The 24,441-nt window shown below is 41.3% G+C and overlaps 1 protein-coding gene across 1 annotated transcript; it reads left to right on the forward strand.

The window, feature by feature from the left end:
- Positions 1–14,989: 14,989 nt before the first annotated feature.
- cabp2a (calcium binding protein 2a) lies at positions 14,990–23,831 on the forward strand. The gene is made up of 7 exons (XM_066679687.1): positions 14,990–15,028; positions 16,667–16,885; positions 20,900–20,930; positions 21,265–21,399; positions 22,426–22,535; positions 22,694–22,841; positions 23,620–23,831. The coding sequence occupies exons 1-7, from the start codon at positions 14,990–14,992 to the stop codon at positions 23,643–23,645; spliced, it is 708 nt and encodes a 235-aa protein (XP_066535784.1). The 3' UTR covers positions 23,646–23,831.
- Positions 23,832–24,441: the final 610 nt, after the last annotated feature.

Raw genomic sequence — 24,441 nt, forward strand, 5'->3', positions numbered from 1 at the left:
GAAACCACAAGATAACACATTCATTTGGAGTCTTAATGATATTATTTTCATCAAAATATCACAAGAATATCCCCTGTCTAAACAGCCCAGTTCAGGACTAGTTTATCATCGGTTCCTTTAAATGAGAATTAGTCACTGCTCACTCCCACTCCTTAAGCATGCAGCAACTAGAAGTGAGGCAGAGAAGCTCTTGTTTATTACCTTTATTTCACTTGCTTGTCTTTGTTCTCTGGCCTCATTTTCACCATTTGGTTTGTTTTAAAATGTATTAAGTATAACCTTGTTTTGCACTCTCAGATAATGGTTGGTCCTGAGTTGATATTGAAGATACTCGGACAAAGTAATGTGTACATGGACTTTGGATTTTACCCCGCTCCGGGTGACTGTGAGGAGTTTGGTGTGTTCTCCCCGTGTCCACATGGGTTTCCTCCAGGTTTCATCCCATGGTCCAAAAACACATGTCGGTAGGTGGAGTGGCAACTCAAAAGTGTTTGTAGGTGTGAGGGAATGTGTGTGTGTGTGTGTGTGTGTCGCCCTGTGAGGGACTGGTGCCCCCTCCAGGATGTATTCCTGCCTTGTGGCCAGTGTTTTTCCGGGTAGGCTCCAGACCCACCACGATCCTGAACTAGGTAAGCGGTTACAGACAATGAATGAATGAATGAATGAAGATGCTCTAGAACCACATATTAATTTTAATAAATTGTCAAGCTTTTTCAGTAAATCATAGATAAGGCCACCGTGATGTGTAGGGTTATGATGAACACAATGTGCACTGACCTTGATACACTGTAAAACTGCTGGATTATACCTTACTGTCTGCACAACGTTGTAATAGTCCATTTACTGCTGGTAATGTCACTCTGCATTTATTTATATATTTATTTATTTTAAACACATTTGAACTCACTTTGTGTTTATGGGTCAGTAGGATGGTACTCCAGATTGGTTGAACAGTGGGTCATGCTGACCTTGAATGGCTGGTTAAGGTAGAGGGCTGATGTAGGTGGAGGAAGAGGGCACATGTTCTGAGCAGGAAAAAAAAAAAGAAAAACAATAGGCATGGACCAGAAAGCATAAGAGGATTTGATCTGAGAGACCAGGAGGCTGCGTGGATAAAGCCAGATGTAAACAGGACATACAGGACAAGAACTGGTGGGAAATTAAGACTGTTTTTTCTGTTTTCTTTTTTTTTTTTGTTCCTTTGCTAAAGGTAAAAATGAAACAATACTAAGCTTGTAACATCTCTGTTGTATCCGATAATCCAGTGATGAGAAAGATATTATTATTATTGTGTTTTTACAATGAATGGGAACAATCTTTTGCTGATATATTTATTTGTATTTTTTTATAATAAAAATAACAATTTCCTGGAACCCACTTCTGATTGATTTCACAGAAAAAAATAACTGCTGGAGAAGGAAGAACTGCTGATCCACAGCATCTCTAAAGCTGAGAGAAGATCATGAGTAAATTACAGAGAGAGAGAGAGAGAGAGAGAGGATGAAGAGACTGGGAGGGAGGATAGAGAAAGAGTGAATGAATGAGTAAGAGATAAAGCGAAAGAGGAGGGGCAAGTGATCCAGGAGATAGAGATGCTTTCGGGAGCTGTTTTCCGAGGCAGAATGTGCAAGAGAGAGAGATAAAAGGAGTGGACAGAGATAACAGGAGTGAAAGGGGGTGTACGGAGGGATTTTAATGCCCATGTCAGTAATCTCAATGGAGGCAGGCAGCATGGATGCGATTGAGGTCCCACAGGATAAGATCGTGAAAAAGGTGAGTGTTTGTTTTGGCTTCTACACTTGGATTTTAAACATTTTCCTGTTTTTGAACACAATACAGAATACAAAGGAATTACAGGTTGAAAATTCTACCCACAATTTTTTTTTGCCTTAAATTGTGTAATATTTAAAGCTGCACTTAAAATCTGGAGCAATGTTGTGGTCTTAAGACACATGCCTCGCTGCAGTGTTAAATTGAATTGATTGTGTGTTGCTGCAACATCAAACTTTCTGGCTCTTTGATACAGACATTTGCCCTACGGTGGGTGTAGCGTTGTGGACACCGCTGCCCCCCTACATGACAGACTTGGGTTCGAATCCCGGCTCAGGCAGGAACGGCCCATCATTCATTGGCTAAGACTACTAACAGATATAAGAATCAGAGCTGGATTTTCCAAAAACATATTAGACCAAAGACTATTCTTAAAGTGGTAGAGTGAGCATCACACTGAGCACTGTCTTTCCCTGTTAAACTGATCTTAACAGTAAGGTTTAAGGGAAACTGGGCCCTGATTTAAAAACTTTTCTGACGTGCCTATCCCTTTAAAGTTTGTAAGAAGGTCTGATTTAAAACGGGATATATATTAAATGGAATATATATTACTTTATGAAGCAATAAGTGATTATTGACCTTTAAAGTAAACTCTCAGTAATGTGAAAGTGTCGTATCACCTTTTGTGTTGGAACTGAGAATGTTTCCCATTTTTATCGTGACATGTCATGATCTCACTTTCTTTAAACAGGGTGTGAGATGATGATGTAAATGACGTGTACCCTTTTTTCTCCAATTATTTTCAAGCAGGGGTCCATCAAAAAGAAGATTGAGAAGCTGCGGAGATGGAGCACCTCCTCCGGTGGGAGCTTTAAACGCCCCCCAAAAACAAAGACCCTCAGCCTTAGACAACCCACCGAGACTGAAGAAGACCCACTGGAGTGTGAGAGGGAGCGGCGGAAGCTCAGACCCATGGTGGCTTCTGTTTTCGGGCAGGTAGGGATTAAAGAGCAGATCATTTTGTTCGATTGTGTCAGACCTCGGCTAAACCCAGACTCTCCACACTGTAGAAAAACGGAGGCACTGACTTTATTTAGTTTGTGTGTCATTTCAGCATTAATACAAATTGTAGATGAGAAAAATGTTGGCAGAGATGGTCAACTGAAATGAATGTAAAACACAACAAGTTAAGAAACTAGGTTCTGTGCTTTGCTGCCCAGTTGAAGACAGCTAGAAGGCCTCTCCCTACTGTACTTCAGCCACGTCCACCTAGGAGTGAAAGAATTCACACACGCACACACACACACACACACACACACACACACACACACACACACACACACACACACACATTCACAACTCCTGTCAGGAGATGTCTTGAATGTGGTGAGATTTCAGCTGTTTAGCATACCGCAATAATGTTCGCAGATCTGACAGAAATGAACAGGGTCACATTGTAATTGCATTTGCTCATTAATATCCGGTTCTAGAGCACCTACCAACCCACAGACTGTGAAACAATACAGCCCATCCTATCACAGCACTGGAAGTGTTTATGTGAGAGTAAAAATATAAGGTTAAATGGAGCAAAATAAACACAACAAGTCCAGAGAAATAAGAGTACTGATTAAATACTGTAAAAACAATAATAGAGAATAAAGACAACAAAGTGGACAGTGGACAGTGCTGTGGTGTTTGATCTTTGTGGTATTTGGACCAAAGCATGTTGCAGATGTTTCATTAAATTAAGGCAAAATACTCTGTACAGTGTTCACTTGTTGAAAATGGATTAAATATGTGTCCACTTAAAGTTAAAAGGACTATTATTTTGATTGGAATTCAATAAGTTTTCTTTGTGTATTACAATATATCATGGGTCTCTGTGCTACCTGAGAAGTTTTGCTTGATGCTAGGTGCAAGTATTTGGAGTAGCAGATGAAATCTGATGTTACTGGTACATTGGCCTCTTTCTTCTGGTGCTTGCTGATGTAGATTATATTTTCAAAAAATTCCCATTTGACTTCAGAACAGCTCTGATTTTTAAAAATATGACACAAAAATCTCATGTATGTCACTGCTGCATATTCATACCTCAGATCATACACTTCACTAACACTGTCATCCATTATGAGCCCCTGGGCTATCCCTCCTCAATAATTGAGGTTTTCCAATGAATTCTGTTCAGTGCGTATTACACTCAATTTGGCAGCTCAGAGCTATAGAGGATCCAGGTGAGATTATCACCTAGAAAGCAAAGTTAAAGTGTGCTCATGTGCTCAGGGTAAGTGACTAATGAGGATTACACACAGAACCCACACACAAACTCTAATACTTATTCATTCACAGATATGTAATTAGGGAAAGAATACAATCTGTGAAGACTATAATGACTGAAAGATCTTCATAATGATGCAAAATAACATGATGAAATACATGTGTATTTATAGCTAAAATCCCCTGGAGACTGACTGGAGGAGACAATACCTTTAGCAATGTAATCTTGTTTTGGGTGGAGGTCAGAACACTGTCTACTGTCCTACATTACAACAACAGCTAAAGATCTTAGGTCAGCAAATACCTGCCTAATGACATACACCAACACACAGCCTAGTTTCACTTAAGGATTTAAGTTCTACATAATTAAATAATTATTAATAATAATTAAATTGTAAAGAAAGTCATGCAGATCAGTTAAATGTGAGATTGTTAGACACTGGGTTTGATAGGAACCAGATGTTCAATGCATTTGACATAACTTTTGAAAATCGCCCTCATAAAGAACATGCTCTTTGATGTCGTAAACTTTTTTTAAAGGAGAGGTTCAAAATAATGTCAAATGAAAAAATGCAAGGCATTTTAAGGCAAATATAGCCATTAAAAGTATTTTTAGATAGCAATAGATTTGAGTGGTATAATGGTAAAACTTGATGCTGTTTCGTTTAAAAGTGTGGACTGTATCTCAAAATGCCTGTGGTATTTAAAAATTATGATGTGTCTGGGTTGTCACATTTCAGTTTGGGAAGTACATGTGCATTTAAGGGAGCCACAGTGAGGGAGGCTGCTGTGGGAGCTCACTGCCTGGTGATATCGCTCTCTGACAATGCAAGAGAAACACGAGCTCAGTAGCCCACCATGGTTGTGATTATTACCAAAGATCATTCAGGCTGCTTTGTGCTCACAGATATGAGGCTTTATCCACTATATATATATATATATATATATATATATATATATATATATATATATATATAATTAGTTCTTATTCCTGGTTGCTATCACCATGTTAGAAAAGTGTTAGTCTAAGTTTTTCCATAAGGTACCATATCAAAACAAAACACAATCTCTAGCATTAGGTTTACATCACAGCCATAGAATTGTGAAGAATTCACAACAACAAATACTCATTGTTTTCCACCATTTGCACTAAAAAGTGGACAGGTGTGTTTGTGTGTGTGTGTGTGTGTGTGTGTGTGTGCGTGTGTATGTGTGTCAGGAATTGAATACATATATGATTTTGTTGTCCTCGGAGGCTCTAACCTTTCCTGGTGGGTTGTGATTACAGACAGCATTAATCACACCCAGAGCAGGTTGTCAGTGTTACGTATGCAGTCAAACACTCTGGCACTGTGAGGATAGATTAGAAGGCTGGCTGGGGGTATTAGAATCCACAATTATAGTCTCTGCCTGTGCCTCGCAGTTATATCCAGCCTTGCACAATTGCAGGTCTGAAGACTTATCAACGCATTGTACTGCCCAGATTACATTGTGTGCACTTTTCATTACGGTGAGTGGCTGGAGGGACAGATTAAGTCCTTCAGATTTATTCATACACAGAAATATAAACTACGTAATTCTAAAACATGACCTTCATGTAGTTTAAAGATTCCACATCACAGTGAATCAGTTGTTGAACTAAGTGTTTTTCTGAAGTGACTGCCCATTAAGCAGCTCATTCATCCTAAAGGAGTTCAGGCCGCTCTTTGACAATTTATGAGGGGTAAACTCCCAGGTGTGTGTGTGTGTGTGTGGGGTGGGGGTGAGGCTTAAAAAAAGGAATACATGATGCATGTTACTTTTAATAATTCCAGTATGTTCCAGTAATTCCAGTTTTGTATGAATGAAATTATTTAAATAAATTCCAATCTGGAACTTAGACATATATTTGTGTGTCATATTTGGGGGAGGGGGGGCAGGGTGCTCAAAAATATTGCCATCTACAAAAGTGGGGCACCGCAGTAAAAGTTTAAACCTCTGTTATAAGCTGTGCTTTTTTTATTATTGTTTTTATTTTTATTTTTTTATTATTATTACTTATTTACAAGACAGGCAGTCAGAACAATTATCTTTTACATAAACCAGTCTTAAAGGGGCTGAGGGGTTAAAGGAGAGGTTGAAAATGCTAAGGTAATATAGATTACAGTTGTTTCCGATGTTATATATATCATAAATACTTCTTTGAGAAAATGTGAAATAATTCACATAATGTGAATATAGCACTAAAATGTTAAGGCCCACATGCTTCAAAATATATTTCTGTGTTCTACAAGTTATACAATCCACTGCAAATATGTAAACATTAGTTATTAAGAGTGTTGATTACTCTTGCAGCGTTTCTGAATCAGGGAAGTGATAAAAGAGAAGTTTCCTTATTTGTTGAAAAGAGTTTTGTTGGCTTGTTGTTGATGTGTTTAACGTTGCTATAGGTGTAATCTCCCTAAAGTCTCAGCTAGACCTCTACAAGCATTAGATGCGTGTGTGTTTTCGCAGCGAACGGAAGATTGTAATCAGAAAACAAACAAAAACTGGAGGCTAAGAGCTGTTACAGGAGGAGAAACTGAAACGATCTCCTTGATGGTTCACTTTCAGAGATTCAAGGTCTCTGATCACAATTTTGCCGCTAGATTCATAATGCATTCCTTTAGTATGTGATGCAGTTGACAGTCGGCCTCACCATTATAAGGACTATATTGTTTTCACAAAGTTTCTCTGGAACTGAGTGAGGCTGGAGTGGTTATAAATGAACTGGAATGAATGACAGTATGAGGACAGATGCACCAGCTGCACCAGAGCTTGAAAAATGTGGTGAATAGCCTTGGGCTCATATGCAGGACAGAGTGTGGTGTAAGAGCGAGCTGTGAATTGTGAAGCTTGATGAGATTTGAGGGAATCAAAGTAGTTTCCATCCATCTCAATTATCCATATGGAGACACCATAACCTTGCTGTTAATCACCGCAGTTAGCTCTTAAAATCTGAGGTGTGAGGCCTTAAAACCTTGATCCTTCTCTTTAATCTCCTCTTTCTCTTTTTTTTGCCTCATTTTCATCTTCGTATGTAGCTTTGCTTTCATCGTCACACACCCACCGTGACATGTTTAACGCCGTGAGCCGTGTTTAAACACTTCTGATTCAGCTCATCTGTTAACTGCCAGGTTTTTTTGAAGTAAATATAAGCATAAAAATCACAAAGCTCTGCTGGAACCCAATGCACTTGCCATAGAGTACCCAACATCAAAGCTAGCTGTAAGGTTTAACAAAGCCATCAATGCACATACAAAAAGTGTCTTCAAGCAATCAAGTGTAGTTGGCAGAACGGACCATAACAGATAGAGATAACAACAATTCTGAGTGTTAGAGAGACTGAGAGACTCAGAGGGAGCATGAGGGAATGATAGAGGAGAGATTGAGAAGCAGAGAAGGATTATCTGGGTGAGATTAGTGACTCAAGAGGTAAAATGATCCCATTAGAAACCAATTCTCTCCTGGGAATTCTCAAAATCCACAAAGCTTGGCAATTTCAAGAATGGCTGAACGCATGGCCACTCGGACTCGAATCGCCATCAATCAAAGGAAATGTGTGCTTTAACTGCAGTCAATTCAAGGAATTGGAGTTTGGGCATGTATTTACAAAAGAAATCTGATGACTATTAACGGTTACACTTTATACTAAGCACTAAATTAAATAGGTCACACTCTGTGCTTTATATATGTGTTTTGTCTTCAAATTCATTTAATGGAGCTAGTGGATTTCACTGAGGAAATGCCACCGCTGTTTTTTTTTACAGTTTTTAACTAACCACCTTTAGTTGTGTCTGGCTCATTTGCATGGTTTCAGGCTTATGAATGCACTAATGTTTCAAACCACGAGATTGTAGATAACAAAGCACATTTATAGTACAGACATACAAGGAAACGTGGCCCATCTGTTTGCAACAGAAACATGCGGTCTGTGGTAGACGCTAAGTGAGTGAGATAGGGTGTAGTCAACAGTGTAAGAAAGTCATGTTTAGTTCTCACCTTTTTTTCAAAACATTGCATCTAAGTTAGAAATATAAAATACTGTTCAAACTGAGATTACACAGAAACAGTGAACGTAGAGGCAGCTTAAAAACTGTGTTGTGTTTCTGTTTTAGTTCCCAGCCCCACTGTACCACCTACTCACTCGCAAGGTGCTGCTGAGTCTTGAAGAATTTCTCTTCTGAGACCTGACCACAGTTGGCTGAGGTGTCTCTGGCATTCATGAATACATTTTTGCATCCTTCTATGGGAAGGCACAACACTCTGACAATGTAGTTATCAACAGATAATGACCTCAGGGCCCACGAGAAAAGAAGCCCTCCACCATTCATGCCCCAGGCTTGGGTCCATGTGGGATAGGGAACATCACAGTCTGTACATGGCAGTGAGAAATTACTGAACTGGGTACAAACTCCAGTAATCCAGCAACCAAGCAGAAGCTGTAAAGAATGGAAGCTCACTGCTGCCAAGTATAAAAAAATATATGAGAAAATATGTCATAGTTATTTGATATTATACTGGAAAGACAACATATCTCGCAGTTATAAGAAAGAATGTTATGTCATAAAAAACAACTATTATGCAGATGTTGCTCACACAGGCTTTGGCTAAAATAAGCAACCATTTACTTACCACAAGTTGTTTAATGTGGAGGACAAAAAATGAGGGTCGCGGTGGGTCCAGAGCCTACTCGGAATTATTGGGCGCAAGGCAGGAATACAACCTGGAGGGGGCGCCAGTCCTTCACAGGGCAACACACACACTCACGCCTACAGACACTTTTGAGTCGCCAATCCACTTACCAATGTGTGTTTTTGGACTGTGGGAGGAAACCGGAGCACCCGGAGGAAACCCATGCAGACACAGGGAGAACACACCACACTCCTCACAGACAGCCACCCGGAGGAAACCCATGCAGACACAGGGAGAACACACCACACTCCTCACAGACAGCCACCCGGAGGAAACCCACGCAGACACAGGGAGAACACACCACACTCCTCACAGACAGTCACCCGGAGGAAACCCACGCAGACACAGGGAGAACACACCACACTCCTCACAGACAGTCACCCGGAGGAAACCCACGCAGACACAGGGAGAACACACCACACTCCTCACAGACAGTCACCCGGAGGAAACCCACACAGACACAAGGAGAACACACCACACTCCTCACAGACAGTCACCCGGAGGAAACCCACACAGACACAGGGAGAACACACCACACTCCTCACAGACAGTCACCCGGAGGAAACCCACACAGACACAGGGAGAACACACCACACTCCTCACAGACAGTCACCCGGATATATAATATTTTTTTTTTACATTTACTTCTATATTTCTGTTGCCTCAATATGTTAATTGTGTGTGCACTCCTAACCTCATTCTAAAACAATCAGCTTGTCAAACTGAATCGGGACATCGCAGCAGAGACATAACATCTCATAATAACAAGATACTTTATCAAACGTGGCATCAGTATGCTTCCATATAAGTGGAAAATATTTTCTAACAATAGCTAGTGTGCCTGTGCACATTCATTTCTGGATCTGGAGCCTACACACTGAAACGCTCTCATATAAGACCACCCAATCAGTTTTATGTGGGTGTTTTGCATCAAGAGCAGATATTTAAGAAGAACTGTCCCCTCTATCTATGTGTCTCCAATCACAGTGCTGGACCCACATTTATGTAAGAGTGCAAAGATGAGATTAAACCATGTAAAACAAACGAAATCACAAAAACAAGAATAGGGGAGAAAGAACACAGCAAAAAAGACTTATTCAAAGCATATAATGTTAATTTTAATAAAAGCCCAGAGAGTTCAGTTTACAAGGAAGAAATGCACATTCACTTAAAAAACAAAGTTTCACTGAGTTCAATTAAATGGGATTTTTAAAGGAAAGGTTTTACTAACATAAAGAATCAAAATAATAACTGTATACCATTCAGCTGTTTTCCTTTCTGTTTTCCTCACTTTCTCCAACTCTCTTTTCACCCATTTGGGGCTGGCCCTAATCCACTGACAGACCACCCGTGCATCGAGGACGACCCAAATCCCTCATAATAACACACACATACACACATGCATGCACACACTCACACATGCGAGCACAAATGTACATGAGGCATTAGTAACATGACATGATCTAAATGTCGCTGTTGGTCAGATGGACTCCTGCCCTGTTCAGACCTTTTCTAGGTCCACTGTGTATTGATTCAGTGATTCAGCCAAAGTGAGTCACAAATTAACAGAGTATAATGTTGATATTGATTTTGGTTTTTAATGTATTCAAATAGAACATATATTCTCATAACACCAGTGTCTGCCCATTAATCGCAATTTTGACTAATGTTTCTATAGTTTTACAATCAATTTTTAAGACCCTCTTGAAACACAGCACCATTCAAACATTCATTCATTCATTTATTCATGTTGTGGGTCCAGAGCCAACTTGGAATCAATGGGCACAAGACAGGAACACACCCCATACTGGGGTTCAGTCCACTGCAGGGAATCGCACACACAACCAGTCACAAACACACTCAAACCTCCAGGGGGTTACTGATATCACTGATAACCGACACCTGGAGGAAACCCACTCCGACACTGAGAGAACATGCTAAACTTCTCAAAAACAGGGACCTCAGGTAAAGATTAAAACAGGACACTGAGATGCTGGAGCTTTGTGCCACTGTGCTGCTGCCTCTGAAACATAGTATACAACCAACCAATAGTGATACAGCTCAATAGTGAGCACAGCTGCCACATGGTGGAGCTTTAATGCAATACAACTGAAGCCTCCTTAAGTAAACAATGACCCATATTCTGGGATCTGGGATCAGATTCCCCTCCACTGTACTGTGATGACTTGCTGAGAGGATCTGATGCTAAATCAGTAAATACAGGTCAATGAGAGAACTACAGGTAGCCCATACAAAACACTATAGAGATGTTATGCAAATTAAATGATTTCTAATAAGCATTTAATAAGCATCTTCACAAATTTTGAAGAGTACAATGTTAAATGATTAGTTTGAAAAACTCATTAGGTTCAAATAACAGAACTGTAATGTTGTATCGTATCTTAATGTATATCTCTGCAACTGTTAATGCACGTATCTCCAGTGTGTGTATAAGGAAGGGTAACTTAGCATGAGTGTGTTAAAATTTAACCCACAGTGACACACATAAAGTCAAAGTGGAGATAGATTACAGGAATCCTGATAAAAAATCTATAGAAGTGCAAGTTTCACATGTGTGGGAGAGAGAGAGTAAGAGCGTGAATGACAGTTGACAGGTGTGAATATGAATGGTTTCAGAAAGAGAGAAGTGTGTGTGTGTGTGAGTGTTTGAAAGGCCATATTTGTATAGTTTGGTGTCGTGTATATGTGTGGAGTTATCCTGTTAACTTGTGCCAGATTGTTGGGTGGTCTGCTGGTCTGCTGTGGTGACCCATAACGGTAGCAGGCAAAAGTGGAACAAAAACATACAACCATCTGTCTGTGAATGTCTGTGTTTGTAAACCATATGGAATTAGAGGGAAGTGATTTTTCTGATGTCCGCTCACTTAAAGCAGTGAGATTTGATGAGAAATGTTTTGTTCTAGGACGGCATGGTGGTGCAGCAGGTAGTGTCACAGTCACACAGCTCCAGGGACCTGGAGGTTGTGGGTTCGATTCCTGCTCCGGGTGACTGTCTGTGAGGAGTTGGTGTGTTCTCCCTGTGTCCTCGTGGGTTTCCTCCGGGTGTTCAGGTTTCCTCCAACAGTCCAAAAACACACGTTGGTAGGTGGATTGGCGACTCAAAAGTGTCTGTGTGTGTGTGTGTGTGAGGGAATGTGTGTATGTTGCCCTGTGAAGGACTAGTACCCCCTCCAGGGTGTATTCCTGCCTTGTGCCCAATGATTCCAGGCAGGCTCTCGACCCACCGCGACCCTGAACTGGATAAGCGATTACAGATAATGAATGAATATAAAGAGTCTGAATTTTTCCCACTGGTTTTCATAGGAACAGACATCTGAAATCTTTATACTTTGTGGCACATAGAGGACAATATTTAAATATTTAAAACATTATATGAACTCAAAGACTCAAAAGACAAATGTTAATTTTTTTTGTTCCTTGAGGATGGCACATAAAATTATTTATGGTGTTTTTCCACCACATGGGTCCAGCTCTACACAACTCGACGTGACACGACTCAAAGCTTGTTGCGTTTCCACTGGCAGGGCTCCTCCGTGAAATGGAGCTGGTGACGTCGCCCCCGTCCCTAACATTTCGTGGTGAATGACATGACTCTGGCCAATCAGAGCTCTGCTGTGTTTACATGTCACCATTTAGTACCTACTCAGCATGGCTGGAACCCGGATTGAGCTGGGACTGAAAACTTACCCAGTTCCAGGGACCAGGCACCAGATTCGGGCTGTGGAGAAGCAAAAAAAAGAAAAAAAAAACAACAACTACGTGCCGAGTCGAGTCGTGATAGTTCCATGCAGTGGAAAAGCGCTGTTAGTGGACCTTACAACCCCAGATTCATATCATTCCTCTACAAACAAATCAGTCCCGGTATATTTCTTTACAATGAATCATTCACATACTCTGAATGGCTTGGTCTGTGAGGAGTTCTCCCCATGTCTATGTGTGTTTCCTCTGTGTGCTCCGGTTTCCTTCCATGGTCCAAAACACACGTTGGTAGGTGGATTGGCGACTCAAAAGTGTCCAAAGGAGTGAATGTGTGTGTTGCCCTGTGAAGGACTGGTGCCCGCTCCAGGCTGTGTTTCCACCTTGTGCCCAGTGATTCCAGGTAGGCTCCGGACCCACCGCGACCCTTAATTGGATAAGCGGCTTCAGACAATTAATGAACTCACGCCATGATTTCCCCTCATCTTTTACTGTACTCAAAACAGAGTGTTGAGTCAATGTGTGTCTTTTTGTATCAACATTTTGCAGCATATGATTTGACTTTAGAAATTTGTATCTAACTACCTTTAGTGCCCTCTGCTGCAGGCTGATGTCAGTTTGGTTGGGATGATGTGTGCCACCTTGTGGAAATAGCTTGGCACTAATGTGTATGTGTTCTTCAATACAAGTCATTGGCTCCCCCTAGTGGTTAGATGTATATTAACCAACCTTTCAACCATTCCTTGTGGCTGTAATGGAAATGTACTGTATGTCAAGGTTAAATCTGGGACATTCAGAGACATACTGCATTTATATTAATGTTTGATGTGTATCTGAGCTCATTTTATTTGTGTACAACCTCTCTCTCACACACATGCACATACACAGTTTTTAAACAGCTTTTTCTCTTTTGTGTGATATATTATAATGTTAGAATCGGGCAGACTCATACAATATTACATACACACACACACACACACACACACACACACACACATGATAAAGTACATGTATATCAAAAAACAGTAACTTTAAAGGAGAAAGAATAAACGTATTTCCTTTTAATGGAAGTCAATGTAAAAAGACTATATTTCTAAGTAATTTTGGAGCATTTCTATTGGTCCATTCATCATGAAGGACAGCAGCTGTGTTCAAATGATGTAGTAAACAAAAAAAAAAACAATAAAAATGGGACAGCAACGCACACACACACACACACACACACACACACACGATTTTGGAAACTGGAGATTGATTCAAAGAAATGTGTTCCAGGCATTTGGTGCAAGTAATCCCACTGTGCACTTTTTTAAAGGATAATAGAATACAGATTCTAAATCAGACAATATCAGGGAATCTGCAGGGATTAAACGGTATTATTGCAGGCTGGTGACTCAGTAATACACTAATACTTGTATCTGGACCAGGGAACTCGTCTTACTGCCTCACCAGGGAAATAGAAAAGGGAAACAAATCATCCTGCCCAAATCGTTTTTTGTGCACCTGTTCCACCCCTCTTTAAGCACCGGTCAGCGTAATCCCACCGACAAGTGCAGGGGCTGATGGTTCAGGCTGCGGCTTTGGCCTGTGACTTTTTGCATGGGGCATGGGGCATTGCTAAGAAATTCTGGCCCCCTCTACTTTCCTGTAGTTCTCTCAGAGCCAAAGTTCTCTGGTGGTTACCTGGTGCTTGTTTAGTAGTTCTCTCTCTCTCTCTCTCTCTCTCTCTCTCTCTCTCTCTCTCTCTCTCTCTCTCTCTCTCTCTCTCTCTCTACCTTCCCACTGCTCGGTTCCTGTCATCAGCACCAACCTCATTTCACTCTCTGTGTAATCTGAAATGTTTGGGATTAAAAAGGCCTCCAGCGGCCTCTAATTCCCTCTTCCCCCTCCTTCCTTCCTCTCTCTCTCTCTCTCTCTCTCTCTGTCTCTCTCACTCTCTCTTTCTCCCTCCATTTTTCTCACTAGTCCCCTCCCTCTTATCTCTGACACTCATCCTGTCATCCCCCTACCAACCCCCCTCTCTCTCTTTACCTCCACTTCCTCCCTGTCACTGTCAAATCAGATGTTTCTAGTACCGTACAGGGAGAGCTGGGATAGAAAAAAGTAGCCGTCAAGCAACAAAGCTGAAAACAGAGTTGTAAAGCAACAGAGTAAAGGATGGAGGGAAGGAAACAGGACAGTCAAAGCGAGACAGAGGTTTTGAGATTAGACTCCCGAAATGGATCCCACCGTTGACACCGGGGGGGAGATACTGCTCTTTTTTCTCGCAGGCCAGAATTTGTGGGCTTTATCTTACAAGCTATATTCTCATTATAGCCTTCATTATTGATCGTGTTAATATCGTTACTCAGCAGTGCCCACTGATGTAAGTTATTGCACTGCAGGAAGACAGAACTTGTGAACCTGTGAAGGTGTAATATCCAGTCACAGGAAGCCAGAGAGTGTGAGGAGTGAGGGAGTGTCAGGGGAGGGAGAAGAACTAAAGAAGGCATAGAGAGGTAAAGCCAAAAAAGAAATGGGAGCCAAGCCATCCAAAAGAGGAAGTATGAAGAAGGTAAGCCAAAATCTGTTTTTATACGACTGGAATAAATGAGGTTAAATTTGAAGGAAAATGTCTTAAAGCTAAGGAATATGAGGAGGACTTTTGTATAGAGTCAGTTGATTTTGGTGTTCAGCGAGTAGTGAACATTTAGAACAACTGTTTTAGTGTGAAAAGCAGTAAGTCGATAATGTGCTTGGCTGTAAGCTCCAAAATCCCCTTTCAGCTTTAACCTGCACATCTGGCTAATATCGTTATGCTCATTATTATTATTTCGGTGTGATGAACTCTGAATGTTAGGCACAGATTGACAGCTGAATGAATGGCAACAGTCATAAAGCTAAGTGGCTGAGCACATGTTGAGGCTGAGACTAGAATGCTGGGGCAACTGGGACTGGAAACTCAGGGTAAATTTGACTGAAACAATGAAGAAACTGGGAACCCTGACTGGAAAGGTGAAGAAACAGTCTGATACAACAGAGTAACTGGAACTGGAACAGTACAGTGACTGGGACAGTGAGTTAACCAAGGCTGGGATGTTAGGATAACAGGGACTGAAATGGTAACATTACTGTGATACAGATAGTAGGGAAGCAGGGTAGGGTGGTGTGGACTGCTTTGGAGTGGCACAGTGAAGAAGCTGGAACAGTATGCAGTAGGATAACTGGGCCCTAGATTGTGGGTAACTAGGACAGGATCGTGGGGTGACAGGACAAGGATGTTAGCCAGTCTAGATCTGTGATGATGAGGCAGCTGTGGTTGAGACTGTGGTTGTATCATAGGGTTAGGTATCTAAGGCTGGCATAGTGGAGTAAATGGGACTGAGGTAATGGGCTAACTGGGACTTTGAGGTAACTACAACTGGGGATGGTGGGGTAAGTAGAAATGGTATGATGGAGTAAATGGGACTGAGATGGTGGAGTGAATGGTAACTGACAGTGCTTTTCCACTGCATAGTGCCTACTCTACTCGACTTGGTTTCTACTTGGCCTTTTACTTGGCTAAAGAGACTTGTCAATCATGACACAGTGCAGACATCCAGCAGAAATTAGTCCTTTGTAAAATCTCCAAACTACAGGAGAGATCCCATTTGATTTGATCTGACTCACAACGGCAGCTCATGAAAGTACATTGTGGTCTTTTTTGGAGGTTCAAACTGTCCTTGGTTTGGTGGCCAAAGAAAGAATCCAGCGTGAGCAGGATAGCGTAACGTACACTGATCTCTTTGAACTTATGCATGGCTGAGATAAGTTCAGTCCCAAATAAACAAATCAGCACATGAAACACAATGAGTACCGCCACCATTGTGGTGATTTCCAAAGCCTGCAGTTCCCATTAGAGACAGTGTTTTGCTACGTCACTGGCTTCATATAGTGAGGGACCTCATATTGTAGAAACCCAACCATATACGGGAGACCAGAAAGTGAGAAGAGCTGAGTATAGTCAAGTGGAGTAGGCACCATGCAATGGAAAAACACCTTGAGACTACAGAACATATAGGACTGAGGCGGTCAACAAGGCTGAGGTGTTGGAATGACTGTGTCTGCAAGGTAACTTGGACTGTAATGGTAGGATAAATGAAAGTGGGATGCTGCAGTAACTGGGCTTGGGATGGAAGAGTGAAGTTGGGTAACTGTGTGGTTCCTCCTGAAGGGCAGCTCGGCCCTGGAAAGCGATGCAGCTCCAATGGCAGCGGCGATGCTTGGCACAGTACAGGATGCGGTAGCTGAGGACGAGGAGGATGAAGAGTCGGGGAGTGAAGAGGAGTTTGATGAGCCAATTTGCGCTCTGGTTCAGAACTGCTCAATGCTACACAACATCGTGGGCCCTGCTTGCATCTTCCTGCGACAAGGCCTTGCCCAAGCTCAGCTTGTATGTGTATATATGCGCACACACACACACGCACACACACACACACACACTTTGAAGATCATGTCACATTTTGCTGAAAGCCTGAGACCAGTGAACGTAATACCCCACTAATGAATAAGACAGTATACTCACATTAAATGTAGTAGGCCATTGAGGGTGTGCACCTCTCTATTGAGGTCTGGTTCACATTACAGTCTCTTTAGATCTTGTGGTGACAGTAGAGGACAGGATGTATATCTAGTGATTCATCTAAAGTTCCATAATAGTCAGTGTTGAGAAGATGCTAAGATGCATAGTGCAACGATTTCTTGAATTATGTTTCCCAGTAGTACACAGGCCAACTCTAGAGTGGTGGGGATAGAAACCATAGTCAGGTCTACAGTGCACAGGTATCTACTCACTTCTGATAATGTATTTTTAAAAAAAAAACATACACAGTAAGCATAATAGAATATCTCTGGCAGTACGCAGTGCACCTGGTACCATTTCATGGAATTCATTTTGGTGATGTAGATTTTTTAGAGTCATTAAGCACATTGATGTTTTGTGAAATGGCAGCACGGTGGTGCAGCAGGTAGTGTCGCAGTCACACAGCCCCAGGGGCCTGGAGGTTGTGCGTTCGTTTCCTGCTCTGAGTGACTGTCTGTGAGGAGTTGGTGTGTTCTCCCAGTGTCTGTGTGGGTTTCCTCCGGGTGACTGTCTGTGAGGAGTTGGTGTGTTCTCCCTGTGTCCGCGTGGGTTTCCTCCGGGTGACTGTCTGTGAGGAGTTGGTGTGTTCTCCCTGTGTCCGCGTGGGTTTCCTCCGGGTGACTGTCTGTGAGGAGTGTGGTGTGTTCTCCCTGTGTCTGTGTGGGTTTCCTTCGGGTGACTGTCTGTGAGGAGTTGGTGTGTTCTCCCTGTGTCCGCGTGGGTTTCCTCCGGGTGACTGTCTGTGAGGAGTTGGTGTGTTCTCCCTGTGTCCGCGTGGGTTTCCTCCGGGTGCTCCGGTTTCCTCCCACAGTCCAAAAACACACGTTGGTAGGTGGATTGGCGACTCAAAAGTGTGTGTGTGTTGCCCTGTGAAGGACTGGCGCCCCCTCCAGGGTGTGTTCCTGTCTTGCGCCCAATGATTCCAGGTAGGCTCTGGACCCACTGTGACCCTGAACTGGATTAGCGCTTACAGATAATGAATTAATGTTTTGTGAAAAGCCGTGACTTTCACACCAAATCACTCAGAATGATTTAAATATGATTAAAAAAGTCTGGCATATAATTATAGATCAGACTGATTAACAGTCAACATCCTTTGGAAAAATCCTGACAGTAAAACTGACACAATAAAAAAAACTGAAAAATTTAGCCAATAGAGTCCAGGTGTTTTTTGGGATGACCTTTTGCAACATTTGGTGTAGTAAGATCACCAGTACTGACAAGTACAGATCGGTATGAGTAGCAGATGGGTGCCAGCAGAAGAGTGTATGCAACAAATGCAAAAATGTAATGTTAGCAAAAACAAAATTCCCTGGTTCTTTAATATTTCATATCAATATACACATCTGCATTTTAATCTCACAATCCCTTTTTGTGTGGATCGATTTCTACACCCATTCCATTCACTCTGAACAGATTCCTGCATAGAGATTATGCTGATCTCTCTCTCTCTCTCACTCAGCACCCTTCTACCTCCTGCCTTTTGCTGTTTAGTGTTATCTCAGCATCAGAAGCCTGTGATGCCGTATTGATCTGTCATCGATAAAGTGCATGAAAATGTAGAGTTGCAGAAAACTAGCACAACTCTACATAGTGGAAGCCTGTTTATCTCCATATATGCGGGAGTTAGTCAGTCGCTCTAAAAAACAGACCTCTAAAACCCAAAAAGATCTCTTGAGCTCCATTTGTTGCCTGGCAACTCGGGCCCGTGTAATCTGTCCAGCGTAGTGTCCCCTGTATGCAGGGCAGGGCCGTGTGGAACTGAAGCTCTGCCAGTTCACAGCGGTAATCAGCCTAAATATTCAGAAGCAGAGCCAGGAAGCAGCACTCGGACACTGCCAAAATATCGGCTCAGGCCGTCACAGCACAGCCCAAATCGCACCAGCACTCCTACACAGCACACTTATGTAATGCATAAATTAATTTTTTTTCTGTTTGCTGATATTTATTTATTTGGAAAGGCTTCAAAGTGGAGTGTTTAAAATGGATTTTTCTCTCTGCCACCTGACAGACACATGCACATCCTGCTTCTGTAACACAGACACATCCATATTCTCTTTTACACGCACACACATGCACACACACACACACAAGAAAGAAAAGCACCACCACAAAACCACAGTAAAGTTTTCAGCTCTAACAGCACAGTTGAAAAACAAATTTTAACACCTTATATGCATTCATTTTATAATAAGGGCATGGACCACATTGCATCTTGTCCAAGTCGTATTTAAGCTATTGAAGCATGTAATCAAAGCTGGGATTGAAATGATTACATGTTCATTCTCAGTAATGTTGAAACTATATGTTCTACCTAAAAATCATTCTTGGAAATACATTGTCTGTCTTTTCATTCACTTCTATTCATCCTCGCTGAAGTTGAAATGTGTTTGTGTTACTGAACTGATTTTTTTTTTTTTTAAATAACAAAACATGGGGTCCACATGGGTTTAAAATGGGCCAGCTAGGTTCAAGGTAGGCATGGGCTTGGTTTGGTGCATGGACTACTACTGAGATTCAGGTGTGCAGCTTATGTCGTATAAATGTGGGTAGCCCAGTAACTCACTATACAATGGGCTCAAAAAATAGGTTGTTCTCATTTAGAAATATTATGTTTTCAGGTGGGTTGCTCGTATTGGCCTTATGTGTAACCCATCCTAGTCCAATCACTGACCTGGCAGCCATATAAATATATATATATATATATATATATATATATATATATATATATTGGGCAATTTTCTGGCTGAGACCCTGTTTTAAATGGGAAAGATAATAAAAATTAATTATTTTTAGTCAAATAAATTACATATGTGAAAAGCAAACAAAATATTACTATATAAGATTCTGACTGCTATAAACCTCCTTCTTTTTCTCATCTTTTTGGAGTTTTTTGCAACATTTTTAACTTTACAACACTTTCACTTTTGTCTATTTCACATGTAAAAAAGTCTGGAACAACCACTGACCTACAGCACAAATGACACGTTTGTTGGTCCATCACCACATTTAGTGCCTTTAATGGCAACTTAAATGCAAACGTTTGGTCAAATGACATCATGTGGATATTCTAAGTAGAAATGAGTTAACACCCTGTACAGGAAACTAATTTTTTATTTAATTTACTGGAGGGGCCTGGAGGTTGTGAGTTCGATTCCTGCTCCGGGTGACTGTCTGTGAGGAGTTGGTGTGTTCTCCCTGTGTTTCCTCCTGGTTTCCTCCCACAGTCCAAAAACACAAGTTGGTAGGTGGATTGGCGATTCAAAAGTGTCCGTAGGTGTGAGTGTGTGAGTGAATGTGTGTGTGTGTCTGTGTTGCCCTGTGAAGGACTGGCACCCTCTCCAGGGTGTATTCCTGCCTTGCGCCCAATGATTCCAGGTAGGCTCTGGACCCACCGCGACCCTGAACTGGATAAGCGCTTACAGATAATGAATGACTGAATTAATGAATATAATAAATAAATAAAATGTTGTAATGGCAAAGATTTTTTTTCAATAGGTTAAAGTTAATTGTGATTTAAAAATTGTATTTATATTTCTTCAAAAGCAACTAGCAGGTCTATCCTATTGCTGTAGTAGGCAACATTATGGCAGTTTGAAGTCTTGTCCAAGGACACATATTGCTTAACCAATACTATACTTCACTGACCACTACAACATGCAGAAAAGAGTTCTCTGTAGAGACATGCATTTTTACTAGGAGCACTCAAACATTTGCATAAAACTGTACATTGCTGCATTCCTGCATGTTTAATGTATGTTTGTGTCTGTCTGTCCTAACCTACTGTTTGTCTCTATGTCTACTGTTAATCACTTATCACTACAGGACAGAGATCTGCGGCCAGAGGAAATTGAAGGTACAGAAATATACTGCTCTACAGAATAGTATGCCATACCTTTATAGATAGAGGCTCAATAGACAACATCCTTCTGCCAATAACCCACTTACCCAAGCAGTTAAGCTCCCTCTTTGGCTTTTGCCTCATCCCTCCATCATCCCTCCTCCCCACACTTGCACTGTCCCAAACTGACCTTCCCCTAAACTGTGACACTATAAAAGCCCTGGCCCACCTTCAGCCCTCTCTAGCTGCCCAGAAACATTGATGTCTGTCTGAAGATGAACAACTAATCTCTCTCTCTCTCTCTCTCTCTCTCTCTCTCTCTCTCTCTCTCTCTCTCTCTCTCTCTCAGAACTGAAAGAAGCCTTCAGGGAGTTTGATAAAGACAGAGATGGCTTCATTAGCTGTAAGGACCTGGGCGAGTGCATGAGGACAATGGGCTACATGCCGACAGAGATGGAGCTAATAGAACTCAGTCAGCAGATCTGTGAGTGGATACACAGAACTCCACTGTCTTCTCATCACTCACTGTAGAACCATAAAGCTAGCATTGCTGAAAGCGCAGCAGGTAGTGTCACAGTCACACAGCTCCAAGGACCTGGAGGTTGTGGGTTTGATTCCCGCTCCGGGTGACTGTCTGTGAGGAGTTTGATGTGTTCTCCCTGTGTTTGCGTGGGTTTCCTCCGGGTGCTCTGGTTTCCTCCCACAGTCCAAAAACACACGTTGGTAGGTGGATTGGCGACTCAAAATTGTCCGTAGGTGTGAGTGTGTGTTGCCCTGTGAAGGACTGGCGCCCCCTCCAGGGTGTATTCCCGCCTTGCGCCCAATGATTCCAGGTAGGCTCTGAACCCACTGCGACCCTGAACTGAGTAAGCGGTTACAGATAATGAATGAATGAAAGCTGTTTGGTTTAAATATAATTATCAGAAAATATCATTATCATATCATCAGGAATTAAATATGAAATTTATAATAAATATATTTGAAAAGTAGTGATTCAGTTCTGAAGCAAGTAGCTTGAAAGACTGTTATTCTGTACTTTAACGTGTACTTCCACTGACTAGTTATTAATAATTCTGTCTAGTTTACAGATCTATAACATACATGGTCAGAAAAAACACTATTGTACTTTTAACTACAGGTATTTTGATTTGTTAATAGAAGGTACCATCCTTGGCTGTAGCCATGGAATATGTGTGCAGTAGCATTTCTGGGGTTAGTATTAGGAATGATTATTTGATTCAATTCACTGAATAATTATTTGATTAATAACTGATTAGCAAATGAAAAACATGATGTTACATTTCAGTTGAGACTTTAATTGAACAAGCAAAACTAGAAAAGCCAGTGTGCAATTTTCATTTGTCCAGATTTCCAGCTCAATTTTCAAAACCTTGATTAATAGAAAAGTCACATTCATCCCTAGTTGTTTATGTACATTATGTACTTATTGACATATCTGCTGTCATGTGTGTGATGCTGACTCAGGCTAGGATGCTTGTGTTTCGTCTAGGTGGGGGTCGAGTGGACTTTGAGGACTTTGTGGAGCTGATGGGGCCTAAAATGCTGGCAGAAACAGCAGATATGATTGGAGTGAAGGAGCTGAGAGATGCTTTTAGAGAGGTTGATGATGTTTAATTAAACCTTACGTGTATTTAAAAGCCTAACACGTTGGCAACTCTGCTTTTTAAATATAGGGCTTACTGCTCTCATGGCTAAGTTATCCTTTAATTGAACCACATCTTTTATGTCCCACTTTCCTCTCTTTCTCTCTGCCTCAGTTTGACTCTAATGGCGATGGTCAGATCAGTTTGGCTGAGCTTAGGGAGGCCATGAAGAAACTCATGGGTGAGCAGCTGAATGCCAGGGAGTTTGACGAGATCCTCAGAGACGTGGACCTGAACGGAGATGGCCTTTTAGACTTTGAGGGTGAGAATCAAGTTGCGTTTTAACTTGTTTGGTCTTTGATTAGCAGTAATACTGCACTATTGTAATTGTTTTAAATGCCTTTTTTATTTGTAATCTGTGTTCTTAATTAACTGCTTAAAGCACTTTCACTTGCCCTTGTGTATGAAAAGTGATCTATAAATAAACCTGCCTTGCTTTGACTTGCCTACTTGGAAGGATTTGATGTAAGATTGTGTTCTCCCTGTGTCCGCGTGGGTTTCCTCCGGGTGCTCCGGTTTCCTCCCACAGTCCAAAAACACACGTAGGTAGGTGGATTGGCGACTCAAAAGTGTCCGTAGGTGTGAGTGTGTGAGTCAGTGTGTGTGTGTTGCCCTGTGAAGGACTGGCGCCCCCTCCAGGGTGTATTCCCGCCTTGCGCCCAATAATTCCAGGTAGGCTCTGGACCCACCGTGACCCTGAACTGGATAATCATCTGGTCTAGTAACAGCTTCTAATCTTCTGAGATGGCTACATATTGAACATCACAGAGATCAGTGTGGATGATACGTTCAGCATCTTAAACACCACTTCAACTTTCCACTACTTCACAAAAGCCTGATACCGGGGCACTTTTAAATCCCACCAGTCAACGCCGATGAGGCAGACATCAGGATAAGAGGACACGTTAAATTCTGCAGAGTGACATCAGTACAGTGTTTATATTTGGTCTGTGTCTAAATCAGGGTGAGATTATTTGTAATTCTTATTTTAAAAATATGTTCATACAAAACTTACCTGTTTTAATTTCTTGTTCTTCCAGAATTTGTGAGGATGATGTCTCGCTAAACCAGTGCTAGAGGTTTACAGGAGATCTGCTGTCATCCTATGAAGGAAATACTGCAGGTCTTACAATACTAGCCTCCTGTATTTGTGTCTCACTCTCTTTCTGTACAGTTAAACATTCTCTATTGTTTCATCTTTTTCTGTGCATTTTGGGAGGGAAAAATATCTCTTTAAAGGTACAAAAAAGGTTCAATGTGTAATTTTTCACATGAAGTACTATGCTGAATATCTAAATCAATCCTAACCCAGACCATCTGCATAAAATTCTTCTGGACAAAAACAAAATGGTGTAATTTATCAAGACATTGTTAGGTTCATATCAGTTGAATCTCTGTAAATATTGTTGTAGAGATTTATTGTACTTTTTGTATTTATATGTTGTACAATACTGAGTAACTGAGGTTTATGTTGTTTTGTTCTTATGCAGTATATGTCTACAGTAATCCCTCGCTATTTCACGGTTCATCTTTCGCGGTTTCGCTACTTCGCGGGTTTTTTCAAGGGGGCTTTTTTATTATTTACATGTATCAGACTAGGCCTGTAGGTGACAAAATATATCATTTACAAGTATTTATTACATACAGTACATGTATTGTTCGTGTCCACATCCAAGTGAAATTTACGTACGCTAAATCACAGCTTAGGAATTACTCTATTAAAGAAACTGGTAGGATATCACATGTAGTTCCAGCTGAAAAACATTATAAAATGACTGTTTAATGCAAAGGGTGGGATGTTAACAGCACAGGGAGGGTTTTAAAAGTCCAAATACTCATTAAATACATAAATATCTTTCCTC

Source organism: Hoplias malabaricus, chromosome 8 (assembly GCF_029633855.1).
Source record: "Hoplias malabaricus isolate fHopMal1 chromosome 8, fHopMal1.hap1, whole genome shotgun sequence".
Lineage (NCBI taxonomy): Eukaryota > Metazoa > Chordata > Actinopteri > Characiformes > Erythrinidae > Hoplias > Hoplias malabaricus.